At 41.7% G+C, this 15,586-nt stretch overlaps 1 protein-coding gene across 1 annotated transcript in view; it reads right to left on the bottom strand.

Moving 5' to 3' along the window:
* Positions 1-7,874, bottom strand: part of GNS (glucosamine (N-acetyl)-6-sulfatase) — a 54,246-nt gene extending 46,372 nt beyond the window's left edge. Inside the window, exon 1 of the mRNA XM_055394605.2 lies at positions 7,508-7,874. Within this exon, the coding sequence (XP_055250580.1) occupies positions 7,508-7,714 (207 nt within the window). The 5' untranslated portion in view covers positions 7,715-7,874. The remainder of the gene's footprint in view (positions 1-7,507) is intronic.
* Between the last annotated feature and the right edge of the window lie 7,712 nt (positions 7,875-15,586).

Below are 15,586 nucleotides of genomic sequence, written 5' to 3'. Positions count from 1 at the left end.
TAAAAAATGGGCAAAGGATCTGAACAGATGTTTTTCCAGAAAAGACATATGAATGGCCATAAGATACACAAAAAAATATTCAATGTTTCTAATTGTCAGTTAGTTCAGTTCAGTCGCTCAGTCCTGTCCGACTCTCCGCGACCCCATGAATCACAGCACGCCAGGCCTCCCTGTCCATCACCAACTCCCAGAGTTCACTCAAACTCATGTCCACAGAGTCGGTGATGCCATCCAGCCATCTCATTCTCTGTCGTCCCCTTCTCCTCCCGCCCCCAACCTTTCCCAGCATCAGACTCTTTTCCAGTGAGTCAACTCGTCGCATGAGGTGGCCAAAGTATTGCAGTTTCAGCTTTAGCATCAGTCCTTCCAATGAACACCCAGGATTGATCTCCTTGCAGTACAAGGGACTCTCAAGAGTCTTCTCCAGCACCACAGTTCAAAAGCATCAATTCTTCGGTGATCAGCTTTCTTCACAGTCCAACTCTCACATCCATACATGACCACGGGAAAAACCATAGCCTTGACTAGACGGACCTTTGTTGGAAAAGTAATGTCTCTGCTTTTTAATATGCTATCTAGGTTGGTCATAACTTTCCTTCCAAGGAGTAAGCGTCTTTTAATTTCATGGCTTCAGTCAGCACCTGCAGTGATTTTGGAGCCCCCCAAAATAAAGTCTGACACTGTTTTTCCATCTATTTCCCATGAAGTGATGGGACCAGATGCCATGATCTTAGTTTTCTGAATGTTGAGCTTCAAGCCAACATTTTCACTCTCCTCTTTCACTTTCCTCAAGAGGCTTTTGAGTTCCTCTTCACTTTCTGCCATAAGGGTGGTGTCATCTGCATATCTGAGGTTATTGATATTTCTCCTGGCAATCTTGATTCCAGCTTGTGCTTCTTCCAGCCCAGCGTTCCTCATGATGTACTCTGCATATAAGTTAAATAAGCAAGGTGACAATATACAGCCTTGACGTACTCCTTTTCCTATTTGGAACCAGTCTGTTGTTCCATGTACAGTTCTGACTGTTGCTTCCTGACCTGCATACAGGTTTCTCAAGAGGCAGGTCAGGTGGTCTGGGATTCCCATCTCTTTCAGAATTTTCCACAAAATTCTGTGGAATTGTGTTTATTGTGATCCACACAGTCAAAGGCTTTGGCATAGTCAATGAAGCAGAAATAGATGTTTTTCTGAAACTCTCTTGCTTTCTCCATGATCCAGCGGATGTTGGCAATTTGATCTCTGGTGCCTCTGCCTTTTCTAAAACCTGCTTGAACATCTGGGAGTTCACGGTTCACATATTGCTGAAGCCTGGCTTGGAGAATTTTGAGCATGACTTTACTAGCGTGTGAGATGAGTGCAATTGTGCGGTAGAGTTTGAGCATTCTTTGGCATTGCCTTTCTTTGGGATTGGAATGAAGACTGACCTCTTCCAGTCCTGTGGCCACTGCTGAGTTTTCCAAATTTGCTGGCATATTGAGTGCAGCACTTTCACAGCATCATCTTTCAAGGTTTGAAATAGCTCAACTGGAATTCCATCACCTCCACTAGCTTTGTTCGTAGTGATGCTTTCTAAGGCCCACTTGACTTCACATTCCAAGATGTCTGGCTCTAGGTCAGTGATCACATTATCGTGACTATCTTGGTCGTGAAGATCTTTTTTGTACAGTTCTTCTGTGTATTCTTGCCACCTCTTCTTAATATCTTCTGCTTCTGTTAGGTCCATACCATTTCTGTCCTTTATCGAGCCCATCTTTGCATGAACTGTTCCCTTGGAATCTCTAATTTTCTTGAAGAGATCTCTTGTTTTTCCTATTCTGTTGTTTTCCTCTATTTCTTTGCATTGATAGCTGAGGAAGGCTTTCTTATCCCTCCTTGCTATTCTTTGGAACTCTGCATTCAGATGCTTATATCTTTCCTTTTCTCCTTTGCTTTTCTCTTCTCTTCACAGCTATTTATTGTCAGGGAAACGCAAATGAAAACCACAATGAGATAGAACCTCCCACCTGTTAAAATGGCTACACTCAAAAAGACAAGAAATTAAAAACACAATGAGATAGTACCTCACATCTATTAGAATGGCTATTATTATAAAGACAAGAGATAAAATGTTATGTGGCAGTCTGGATGCGAGGTGAGTCTGAGGGAGAACGGATACATGTGTATGCATGGCTGAGTTCCTTCTCTGTTCACCTGAAACTATAACAAGACTGTTAATCAGCTATACCCCAATACAAAAGTTTTTTTTAATAAAATAAATATATGCACAACTTAAAAAAATGTGTTGGTAATATAGAAAATAGGGAACCCTTACCAGGCTTCCCTGATGGCTTAGATGGTAAAGAGTCTGCCTGAGGTGCGGGAGACCCGGGTTCGATCCCTGGGTTGGGAAGATCCCCTGGAGAAGGACATGGCAACCCACTCCAGCATCCTTGCCTGCAAAATTCCATGGACGAAGAAGCCTGGCAGGCTACAGTCCATGGGGTCCCAAAGAGTTGGACATGACTGAACAAGTTCACTTTCTTTCTTTCTTATACAATTGTTGATGGAAATATAAACTGGTTCAGCCAGTATGAAAAATCATATGGAGGTTCCTCAAAAAATTAACAATAGAACTAACCATATGATCCAGCAGTTCCACTTCTGAGTATCTGAAGAAAATGAAAATGCTAACTTGAAAAGATGTACCCCCATGTTCACTGCAGCATTACTTACAATAGCCAAGACACGGAAACAACCTCAATGTCCATTGACAGATGAATGGGTATACAGGATACTGTACATACATACAATGGAATAATACTCAACCATAAAAAAAAGAATGAAAGTATGCCATCTGCAGTGAATACATAGGGAGGGGAAATAGGAATGTAAAGTGTAAATGGGAAAAGGACTGTGTGAGCTGATTACAGGGAACTTAATAGTCAAATTGGTATTCATACAAAGCTATTGGAGAGTGATTTTACAGTAAGACTAAATTGTGTGATTATAACACATTTACTAAACAAAGTGTGCCAGGTACTGATCTAGGCAGTGGTGGACAACAGATAGATGGTCCCTGCCCTCATGATCCTTGCACTTAAACAACAGGGAAACAGACAACTATTTCAGGCAGTGAAGAGCACTATAAACCTGGACATCGTACTTGAGGTTGATGAGAGGAAAGGGGGAAACTACTGTAGATAGGTGGTCCGGAGAGGCCTCTTTCAGATGTAACTTCAGTACTGACAGTCACATGGCGAGTCAGTCATGCAGAGCAGAAGATACTTTCAGGGTGAGTGGACAACAAGTAAAATGCTGCCAGAGAAGGAGCGCAACACCCATGAGGGTGGAACAAAGGCCAGTGTGCTAGAAGTAGTGAAGTAGGTAAAGGGAAGAATTCTATAAAAAGACAAGGAAGAGAGGAGGAGCCAGACGTCGATGCAGGGCTGTATAGTTATGCAGATTTTAGTTTAAGTGAAAGTCACTCAGTCATGTCCAACTCTTTGAGAACCCATGGACTATACAGTCCATGGAATTTTCCAGGCCAGAATGCTGGAGTGGCTAGCCTTTCCCTTCTTCAAGGGATCTTCCTAAACCAGGGCTCGAACCCAGGTCTCCTTCACTGCAGGCGGATTCTTTACCAGCTAGGGCATAAGGGAAGCCTACGAATACTGGAGTGGGTAGCCTATCCCTTCTTCAGCAGATCTTCCCGAGCCAGCAATCAAACCGAGGTCTCCTCCATTGCAGGCGGATTCTTTACCAACTGGCTATCAGAGAAGCCCTTTGGTTTAAGTAGGAAAGGTGTATTAATAACCATAACCTTTATACTGCTAACAGTAATACAAGGGATAACCATGCTCTGTGCTTAATCAAACAAGTCCCAAACAGGAACTTGTTTGTACCAAAAGTTTATATGTGAACCCATGCTAACCTGAATGATAAAGTCAGTCCTTAAGATCTAAATGGCAGGTTAAGGACAAACTACATTCTTTAAGAAACAACCAATCTTACACTTGCACGTGACTGATGTGCTGCTTTACTCGTCTGAAGCAAAAAAAAAAAAAAAAAGCTAAAGGAGTCATTTACTTTCTTGGGCCCCAAACACAGCTGCTCTGAAACAACATTTAGACCATTCTGAGAGTTCTATGGTTAACTTTTAAAAATGAAAGATCACTTTGCCTTAAGCAAAGACATGATGTATTCATTTTCCCCTATCTCTCCTTTCCTCACTTCCTTGAGATTTTAACCATCACTTTTTCTAGAGAGAATGACTTTAAAAAGAGCAACCTGTGCTTCCCTTAAGAACAATATGTCCATCACACTGCAACAACAAAACCAATTGTTAACAAATAAAACCAAGAAATGGATGAACAATTCCCTGGGCAAAAACTAAAAATGGAGTTCCACAGATGAAACCTACAAAAAGATGAACTGTTAAAGATGATGCTACCACATAAAAAACTACTACTTTTTTAGTAGATGATTGCAAGATTCCACATCCAACCACAATCCATACAAGTGTTATAATCCTTTGACTTGAGTTAGTCTGGGGGATTGACACCTGTTTATTTGCCAACTATGGCGGCAATTCATGATCTTCTCTGGGGGTGGGGTGGGGGTTAGAGACTTCCCTTTCTCCACAAAAATGAAAATAATACACACGAAGTATTGCATGTAAATTAAGGAGTTGCATGACCCCACTTGTGTTCCTGAAGGTCACCAAAAAGAATCTCTGATCTATGTATGGTATAAGTGACTATGCTGATATGGGTATGCTGAATAATATCTGGTAAATCAGTATTACCACAGTATTTTAGAAAAAGAGAAAAAGCATTTAATCTCAGGGTTCTGAGATTACAAGATGCCAGGATTTGCCCCTAATTATAGCTATGTGAGGCTTCCCTGGTGGCTCAGTGGTGAAGAATCTGCGTACAAGGCAGGTGACCTGTGTCCGATCCATGGGTTGGGGAGATCTCCTGGAGAAGAGAATGGCAATCCACTCCAGTCTTCTTTTCTGGGAAATCCCAGGGACAGAGGAGTCTGGTAGGCTACAGTCCAGAGGGTCACAAAGAGTCAGACACAACTGAGTGACTAAAAGCACCAACCACATTGCTAAATGAAGTTTGGCCAAGTTACTTAGCCCCTTATAAATTTAAGTTTCTCATTTTTTAAGGTAAATATAATACCTACAGCAGAGGATTCCTGTGATGACTGAAGCACAGGATAAAACACTTCACATTCTGACTAGTTCCAAAAGTTAAAGTCACTCAGTCGAGTTCAACTCCTTGCAGCCCCATGAACTATGTGGTCCACGGAATTCTCCAGGCCGGAATACTGGAGTGGGTAGCCTTTCCCTTCCCCAGGAGATCTTCCCAACCCAAGTATCTAACCCAGGTCACCTGCATCGCAAGAGGATTCTTTACTGTCTGAGCCACCAGGGAAATCCAACTACTCCAAGTAGGTTCTCAAATGCCGTTATTTCTTTGCTCTTCCCCTTCAAGTCTTGTTTGACAATTAGTGGTAGAAAATTCTGTAAAAGATAACAGAAGTCAGAATTCTCCAGAAAATTGAGAGTATTAAATTTGACTTTTCCTCCACTTAATTTTGGCTCTTCTCTCCAGCACAAACATCTATAGAAAGAATCTGCTACTGGATTAAAGGAGTAACCCTGACTAACACACTAAGGGGAAGAAACCTCAGATACACACAAACCACACTGGTTGTCTATGAGAGCTGAAGAAACTGAATCTTGAATACCTCCCAGTCAAGTGATGAATTTTGTTTTCAACTGAGCTATGGAGACTTGGCCTTTTAATTAAGTCACCAAACCATTATTAATTTTTGATAGAGATGGCTTGATTTTTCTGGACAAAACACTTCAAAAATACATACAAAAATGTGTTTAAAAAGGAGTTTCGTGGGACTTCCTTGGTGGTCCAGTGGCTTAGACTCTGTGCTCCAAATGCAGGGGGCGTGGGTTCAGTCAAAAAAAAAAAAAAGTTTCGTTAGGAGGGTAAGTGTGGCAGCTGGAATGGTGGGAAAAAACAAGTAAAATCCAGGAGGGCCATTAAGTCAAGATTCTTCAATGTCAGTGGGACTGGGTAGAAACTAAAAGGCAATGAGGTACACGTGGCAGGTACAAGTATGGAGTTAAAATGCAAGCATCTTAAACATCATTTAGAAAAGACTCATACTCTTGAATACAGCTAAAACATATCTACATATGGATATGCTTACCTTGACTGTCATGTATCACACATTTTCTACTCTGTTACACAGGAAAGTAAAAATGCTGGTGGCTACTCACTGAACTGATTTCATAACTCACAGGTTGAAATCAGCAGCCTGAAGGACACTGAGCTAGAGTGTTCCCACACAGTAAAACTTAGGAACCTGGTGCCTGAAGTGTTTCAAAACAAAAAGAGAACTGAAAGGAAGAAAGCAATAAAGAACTTGTTTTTAAAAAGATTAAGAGGAATGCCATACCCAGGATCAGAACACTAGTCAGGATTTTGTCTGTACTGCCACAACCACTCATGTGCCTGAGGCAAGTCACTTTCTGGGCCTCCCGGAGGTAGCGGGTTGGTTGAGTAGATGTTCTTGAAGGTCACAAATTTGAGAACGCAAAGATACAGACGTAAAATTCACCCTGGCAAAGAATGAAGTCTCGGAAAAACATCCATCTGATATAAAACCAAGTGCTGACAGTATTTAATGCATCAGCCAGGTGTTCAATTAGATTAATTGAATCTTCCTGATTCTTGTAAGGCAATGCATTTTCGACAACCTGCCTACCAGAACAGTTCATGTCAGCACTTCTTTTATAAATATTAGGCACAGACATTGTACACAGGGTCAAATGCATAAGTGGCCTAGGTCCCTCACAGAGGGGCTGGATTTGTCCTCTGGCCCAAACGACAATCAAGGCTTGCGTACTCTCAGCCATCACCTGCTACTTATTGGTTCAGTTCAGGTCAGTCGCTCAGTCGTGTCCGACTCTCCGCGACCCCATGAATCACAGCACGCCAGGCCTCCCTGTCCATCACCAACTCCCGGAGTTCACTCATACTCATGTCCACAATATTGTCACCTTGCTTATTTAACTTATATGCAGAATACATCATGAGGAACGCTGGGCTGGAAGAAGCACAAGCTGGAATCAAGATTGCCGGGAGAAATATCAATAACCTCAGATATGCAGATGACACTACCCTTATGGCAGAAAGTGAAGAGGAACTTATTGGTTCACCCCATCCCTAACCGACGTCCACATGTTTGTCTCGAGACATGAAGCAAACTCCTCAGCAGTAAGGTCCAGACTAGAAGCTCTGTGTGTGGACCCAGAACCGACACGAGAGAAATAGAGTCCTTCACTTCTATAAGCCTGCGTCTGGGCCTGGCGCGGCGAAAGCAAATCAGCTCGGGGTAGAGGTCTAGGTGAGGGAGTCCGGGTGGGGAAAAAGGGCCAGAAACCCAGGAGTCAGCCCGGGAGATGGAGGGGCGGGGCAGAAACAAAAAGAAGAGTTACCATGCCGCCGAGCACTTCGTCCTGGTCATCAGCAAGAAGCAGCACCACATTGGGCCTCCGATAGCCCTTCGCCGCCCCGGAAACCCCCAGGCAACCACTTAGCAGCAGCAGCAGCAGCAGCGGCGGCGGTGGCGCTGGGCTGCCCGAGGGCAGGTGGCGGGGGCCGCCTCGCCGGGGCCTATCTGGAGCCAGAGACAGGAGCCGCATGGCGGACAGGGCTCCGGGGGGACCCCGGGCGGAGTGGAGAGACGTGCGGATGACTGGAGAGCGAGAAGCCCACGAGCAACTGGAAGAAAAGGCTGTACAGTACAAGGGCAGGGGCTCAGGTCAGGCGTTTTCTCCCGGGCGCGATCACGTGAATCGGGGGCAGGAGGCGGAGTACGCCGTGCGGTCACGTGACGGGCGACGGGGCGGGGCTTCGGGCGGAAGGGGCGCTGGGTCGGAGCAGCCGGTAGGGAGAGCGGGAAGTGGCCGGGAAGGGGCGTGAGTGCTGCCGGCTGGCGGACCCTCCCTAGCTCCCAACTCGGGCAGAGGTTGGGTTCTGGTAGGACCTGTTTCGGAGTGCTTTGCGCAGGGATGAAAATGGAGGGAAGATCGGATAAAAGGATCGGATAAAATGCATCCAATAGGAAGCAATTACGGCATCCAATCACTTCATGGCAAATAGATGGGGAAACAATGAAAAAGTGAGAAACTTTATTTTGGGGGGGGCTCCAAAATCACTGCAGACGGTGACTGCAGCCATGAAATTAAAAGATGATTGCTCCTTGGAAGAAAAGCTATGACCAATCTAGACATTGTATTAAAAAGCAGAGATATTACTTTGCCAACAAAGATCCATCTAGTCAAAGGTATGGTTTTTCCAGTAGTCATGAATGGATGTGCGAGTTGGACTAAAAAGAAAGCTGAGAGCCGAAGAATTGATGCTTTTGAACTGTGGTGTTGGAGAAGACTTTTGAGAGTCCCTTGAACTGCAAGATCCAACCAATCCACCCAAAAGGAAATCAGTCCAGGATAGTCACTGGAAGGACTGATGTTGAAGCTGAAACTCCAATACTTTGGCCATCTGATGCGAAGAGCTGACTGATTTGAAAAGACCCTGATGTTGGGAAAGAAAGGAGAAGGGGAGGACAAAGGGTGAGATGGTTGGATGGCATCACTGGATGAGTTTGAGCAAGCTTCCAGAGTTGGTGATGGACAGGGAAGCCTGGTGTGCTGCAGTCCATGAGGTCGCAAAGAGTCGGACACGACTCAGCCTCTGAACTAAGAAAAAGGAGGAATATGCCTTCCAGGTGGTGGAAGCTGGTGGGCAAAGTCTGGGTCTTACTGTATTTAATATCTGAGTCAACAAACGCTTATTGAAAGCCCTTCTATATAAAATTGCTTTTAATATTTCCTGCAACTCATTTTAACTGTAAACATGTTTATACTATTTCTCAGCAGATACATGGTTTCAGACCAACAGTTTCAGGATATTTTGGCAGCCTAAATATCCCTTGATGGATTTTGGAATATTTACCCTAACATTCAATTGGTGAGTTTTTGAAAGACCTCTTAGATGATGTTGGAAGCTATGCAATTAAGCAAAAATCAATACACTGCTTTATGGTTACCCAATCAAATATTAAATAAACTTTGGAAGGAAATTCCATGAACCTAGGACTCCAGATATTTTTGTGATAGCTCTAGAACAGCTGTTACACTGCCCAAGTCTAGGAAACAGAACCATTTCTGGCCTTGGAGGGTGTATGTTTCCTGAGATAAGTCATACTGAGAAAGACAGATACTGTGTGGTATCACTTATATGTGGAATCTAAAAAAGAAAACAAACTAGTGACTATAGCAATAGCAAAAGAAATATCCCTGGCAAGGTGAACAAGCTTATTATCAACTGAGAACAGCAGGCTGTACCTTCTGTTTTCCTAACAGATGAAGTGTATCTTCTCTAAGCTGAGCCCCCTGACTGGAAGTCTTCAAACTTGTGGAAGCTCTGTAGTAGTATAAGGTAAAAATAATAATGGAAGTGCTTAGGAATGTCATACATGCAACTATCAGGCTTATGCAAAAGGTAATGTCCTTTGTTTTATTACTATTTTTTAAAAGTAAGTACAGAAGACAAGAGAATCTTTTAAAAATGAAGTAGAATATATAAAACAGATAACTAGGAAGGACCTACCATATAGTACAGGAAACTCTTACTCAATACTCTGTAATGACCTATATGGGAAAATAATCTAAAAAAGAGTGGATTTAACATATGCAAAACTGATTCACTTTGCTGTATAGCAGAAACTAACACAACATTTTAAAATCAGCTATACTGAGTGACTGAACTGAACTGATACTCCAAAAAAGTTTTTTAAAAGTGCTGTGAAAAAAGAGAATGCAGTAGGTTTACACTGCAAAAGAGAATTGTGTTGGGAATCTGGTTAGAGTACTCCCCAGATGGCCAGTGTAGTGTGTTACAGCCTCAAGCTTGGCTAATTTTGCACCCTGATGGAAAAACTAACTCCTATGTATTCAGATTTCAAGGCTTCCAGTAAGACTTTCTGCGCAAATAAAAATAATCTATCTGTACTGATGTTCCAAATTGTAAAATTTTATCATTTTTTGTTTCGAAACTAGATTGTAAATTATTTGAGGCCAGAGATTGTGTAATTAGATACCAGCTTTATTCCAAATGTTAGGCTCATGCTGAGGACACACTGTCCCTCTTTCTTGGAATTTGCAATCTAGTGTCAGAGAAATTTGGGGCTTGCCAGGTGGCTCAGTGGTAAAGAATCCAGCTGGCTAAGGCAGGAGACCCAAGAGACTCGGATTTGATCCCTAGGCCAGGACGATCCCCTGGAGAAGGAAATGGCAATCCACTCCAGTATTCTTGCTAGGAAAATCCCACAGACAGAGGAGTCTGGAGGGCTATAGTCCATAGGGTCACAACGAGTTGGATATGACTGAGCATGCACGCACAGGAGAGAAACACACAGTATAACAATCATAAAACTATATAATTGCAAATAGGGAAACATGCTATGAAGAAAAAGTAGAATGTTATGAGCATTTAAGCGGGAAGTTCAGTTGTCACTCAGTCCTGTCTGACTCTTTGCAACCCCATGAACTGCAGCACGCCAGGCCTCCCTGTCCATCACCAACTCCAGGAGCTTGCTCACACTCATGTCCATTGAATTGGTAATGCCATCCAACCATCTCATCCTCTATCGTTCCCTTCACCTGCCACCTTCAGTCCTTTCCAGCATCAGGGTCTTTTCAAATGAGTCAGTTCTCCGCATCAGGTGGCCAAAGTATTGGAGTTTCAGCTTCATCATTAGTCCTTCCAATGAATATTCAGGACTGATTTCCTTTAGGATTGACTGGTTTGATCTCCTTCCAGTCCAAGAGACTTTCAAGAGTCTTCTGCAACACCACAGTTCAAAAGCATCAATTCTTTGGCACTCAGCTTTCTTTATAGTCCAACTCTCACATCCATACATGACTACTGGAAAAACCATAGCTTTGACTAGACGGAGCTTTGTTGGCAAAGTAATATCTCTGCTTTTTAATATGCTGTCTGGATTGGTCATAGCTTTTCTTCCAAGGAGCAAGCATCTTTTAATTTCATGGCTGCAGTCACCATCTGCAGTGATTTTGGAGCCCAACAAAATAATGTCTGTCAGTGTGTCCATTGTTTCCCCATCTATTTAACATGAAATGATGGGAATGGATGCCATGATCTTAGTTTTTTAAATGTTTGAATTTTACTGATCTATCGAAGACACCCTGAGGAAATAACTTTGAATGACAGTCTGAAGCTTAAAGAAGGTAATTTGTTGATAGAACAGTTGGTGGTAGAATGCCTCCTAGGCTTCCCAGGTAGTGGTGTTAGTGGTAAAGAATCTGTATGCTAACGCAGGAGGCACAAGAAATGTCGGTTTGATCCCTGGATTGGGAAGATCCCCTGGAGGAGGAAATGGCAACCTGGTCCACTATTCTTGCCTGAAAAATTCCATGGACAGAGGAGCCTTGTGGGCTACAGTCCATGGTGTTGCAAAGAGTCGGATTTGAATGAGCATGGGCGTGTGTGCGTGTGCGCGTGTGCACACATACACACACACACAGAAAGTCTCCTAGACATGGACTTCAGCATATGCAAAGGGTCTAAGGATGTGCATTCAAATAACGTATAGAAGCCAGCATGGTTGCAGCTGAGGCGGAGAGGGAGAGGTAGGCAGGGTCCAGACCCTATGTTGAAGATTTTGATCTTTAGCCTAAGGCTAATGAGAAATCACTGGAAGAGTAGAGGAGAAAAATAGTCATACATAAATTTTTAGAAGATCCTTTTGGCTGTGGCATGGTGTGCAGACTAGAAGAGGACAAGAATGCATAAAGGTAGATCAGTTAGATGGAGAAGATGATGATGATAGAGGCAAAAACAGATTTTATATGATCTGAAGCTTATATACAATTTGGGGGGCTCCTTAAGCAAAAGAATAGCAATTATAAACACAAAAGTTAGTATTTAGACTGAGAAAATAAATAAAGGGACTTCCCTGTAGCTCAGATGGTAAAGAATCTGCCTGCAATATAGGACCCCTGGGTTGGGAAGATCCTTTGGAGAAGGGAATGGCAATCCACTTAAGTATTCTTGCCTGGAGAATCCCATGGACAGAGGCTGGTGGTCTACAGTTCGTGGGGTCACAAAGAGTCAAACACAACTGAGCAACTAAAACCAGACTGAGAAAAGAAATCGTAGTATTATAAATTACTAAAACTTGAAAAATATTATGAATAATGCAAAATTTAAAATTATGAAATATTTTATTAGTTAACTATCAGACATTTCTCTCCAAACTTTCCCCCCAATTTTTATGGGGTCTTTAATTGACTCTTCATATGACAATGATTTGTAATATTTTCTATAGAAATAATACAAAGATAATTTATTTTTTCTCTAGCATGGTTGATCAGTATTTGTTTTTCATTACTACCTCAGAAAAAATATTTTCATCTTCGTAGTTCAGTGTGTGTGCATGTGTATGTGTGTGTGAAATTTCAGAAGCTCTTTTAAATATTTTAATGAGCATTTCAAATTTTCCTGCACAGTTGCTAATCTGATATTCTTTGAATTGACAGCACTAATTTAATGATCAGTGCACTCATTGTAATCACATATTTTGAGTTTAGATCATCTTTATTGATGTTAGTTTGAGGTCAAATCAGAAAAAAATGTAAATATTTTAAAATGAATTTATATGAGACTCACTTCTCCTTACCAATTGATTATCAAATAATTCAAGAGCGTATTTATTACTTTTATTTGCAATTTGTCTCTTCCTCTTAATGAGTTACTGTCTTTGTTATGATCTGAAAAAAAAAATGATCACTACTGACTTCTCAGTGTCAAAATAATTTCGCTTGATTTTCTCACTCATCTTTATCACTTTGATTTCATATTCATTAATTTTTAATCTCAATTTTATCTCAGTACTTTAAATCAATAAATCTAAGGATGATGAAAGAAGGTACCTACTATTATATATATCCACATCAGGAGTCTATAATTTATCAGTTGTTTCATCAAAGCATTCCAAAATATCTTTCTAAAATTGCACTTAAAATGTTACATTTGAGTTTTACCAGTGGGTTGAATAATGTTATTCCATCTCCTGGGTATTCTGGTTTGTCTTCTGTCATTGCAAATACACTTTAAAGTCCATTTTCGTTGAGCCTTATGTTGTAAGGGTTGAACACCCTTGTAAAGTGCAGACCTTTTACTGTACTTAAACTCTACAAAGAAAAATTCCCAATGGTATATGTGTTTAATATATTCCATATAGTAGTTGAACCTGAAAATAAAATACACAGCTGTTTCACATTATTGAAGTAGTTAACAGTGTCAAGTACTTTGAAGGCAGCCTTTCCCCTCACAAAAATAAGCTAATGAGTTTTGCATGGCTCTTGTTCTGTAAAGTTGTTTTTAAAGAGCCTGCAGCCTTTTGGCTTAATCGTAGTAACAGCTGTGCTGACATATGACTGATTGTAAATGTGGCTCAACTGCATGTTAAAATAGCGCAAATCTTGTCTCACTTTAAAGTTTCATAAATGTTTTCAGTTGGCGAAAAAAATTAAAAATTATTAACAGGGTTTCCTATGAGAAGAGTAGTGCACAATAATTGACAGCTGATCAGTATTTGTCACATCCTGAACAGAATATGTAATGTTATTATTTGGTGTCCGGTTATGAATTTGACTTACCACTTTAAAAAACAAAATTATTTATTTTTGCTGTTAGCTCTTAGTTGTGGCACATAGGCTTCATTGCCCCGCAGCATGTGGGTTCCTAGTTCCCTCAACAGGTATTCAGCCCTTGTCCCCTGCACTGGAAGGTAGAATTTTCTTGTGCTGGGTCTTCGTTGCCACATGGGCTTTCCTCTAGTTGTGGTGAGTGGGGGGCTACTTTCTAGTTGCTGTGTGGTGGCTTTTCATTGTAGTGACTTCTCTTTTTGCTGAGCACAGGCTTTAGGGCGTGTGGGCTTCAGTAGCTGCAGCCCAATGGCTCAGTAGTTGTGATTCCCAGGCTCTAGAGCACAGGCTTAATAGCTGTGGCACGTGGGCTTAGTTGCACGGTGGCATGTGGGATCTTCCCGAACCAGGAATAGAACCCATGTCTTCTGCATTAGCAGGTAGATTCTTTACCTCTGAGCCACCAGGGAAGCCCTGGAAGGCAGATTCTTAACCACTGGACCACTAGGAAGTCCCATGACTTACCAATTTTAAGAAAGCATTTTCCCATCACTTCAATTAATTTTTCATAAATTATTTTGATAAAATAAGTCATACTTATTCATTTTTTCATTTTCCCCAAGAGTTTAAATCAAAATGTATAAAATCCAGCTACTGAAAAATTTCTGTGACATTTTTTAGGTACAGCACCATCTTTTATCAACCTGTTTCACTTTTAATAATCCAGCCTCTGGCCATGAAAGAGAAACAGAGCCAGATTAACCCTCCTACTCTGAACAAGTAGAAAACAGGACAAGATGTATATTTTCACACAATGGTCAAGAGTCAGTGCAAAATTGTAATCTATGTTTGAAGGAAAATAAACAATTGCCCCAATTTTCAACAGGGAGGCACATTCTGAACCAGGGAGTCAGGAAAAGGATAACATGTAGAAAAAAGTTGAATTGAAAAGAGAAAGGTTCAGTTGAGGGGGGCTGAAATAACTAGAACTTAGGGCAACGTTCTAAAGAGGAGGAAGCTATGTAGGTGCAAAGATATATAAATCTGCAAAGATATCCTTGTGAGACTTTGTTGAACACTAAGATGCGCATGCCTTGGGTGAAGGCAGTACAACCTAAGGTAATGAATGACCAGGGAGATGTAATAATTCTGAGAGGAGTTGGAAATGTTTGCGATCCAACCATCCAGAAGGGAAAGTCTTTCTTGATCACAAGGAGCATTCAGTGGAGAACACAGAAAGGTTATACTTTTGTAACAGAGCTAAACTATCATGAATGAAAAAGTACTGTATGCCTCCAATAAGGAAGTTAGAATACTAGTCTCAAAATACCAACCTGATCTGCAAGAAACAACTTGCCTGCCATCACAAGGCCCTATAGTCTTTAAGGGAAGGCTACAAAATCTAGACACACAATATACAATTTACAATGGCCTAGATCCAATAAAAAATAACTACTACACAGGCCCCCTCAAAAGGAGAATGTGACCCATAACCAAAAGAAAAATCAGTTAGTAAAAAGAGATAATAAATGACAAGATGTATAAATTAGCCGATCAGTGTGTTAAAACACCTATTATAACCATATGTCATGCTGCTGCTGCTGCTGCTGCTAAGTCGCTTCAGTTGTGTCCAACTCTGTGCGACCCCATAGACGGCAGCTGTCCAGGCTCCGCCGTCCCTGGGATTCTCCAGGCAAGAACACTGGAGTGGGTTGCCATTTCCTTCTCCAATGTGTGAAAGTGAAAAATGAAAGTGAAGTTGCTCAGTCGTGTCCGACTAGTAGCGACCCCATGGACTGCAGCCCACCAGGCTCCTCTGTCCATGCGATTTTCTAGGCAAGA

This window comes from Moschus berezovskii, chromosome 6 (assembly GCF_049115385.1).
Source record: "Moschus berezovskii isolate FMDL1 chromosome 6, NW_MosBer_1.0, whole genome shotgun sequence".
Classification (NCBI taxonomy): domain Eukaryota; kingdom Metazoa; phylum Chordata; class Mammalia; order Artiodactyla; family Moschidae; genus Moschus; species Moschus berezovskii.
This window is presented reverse-complemented; position numbering and strand designations above follow the sequence as displayed.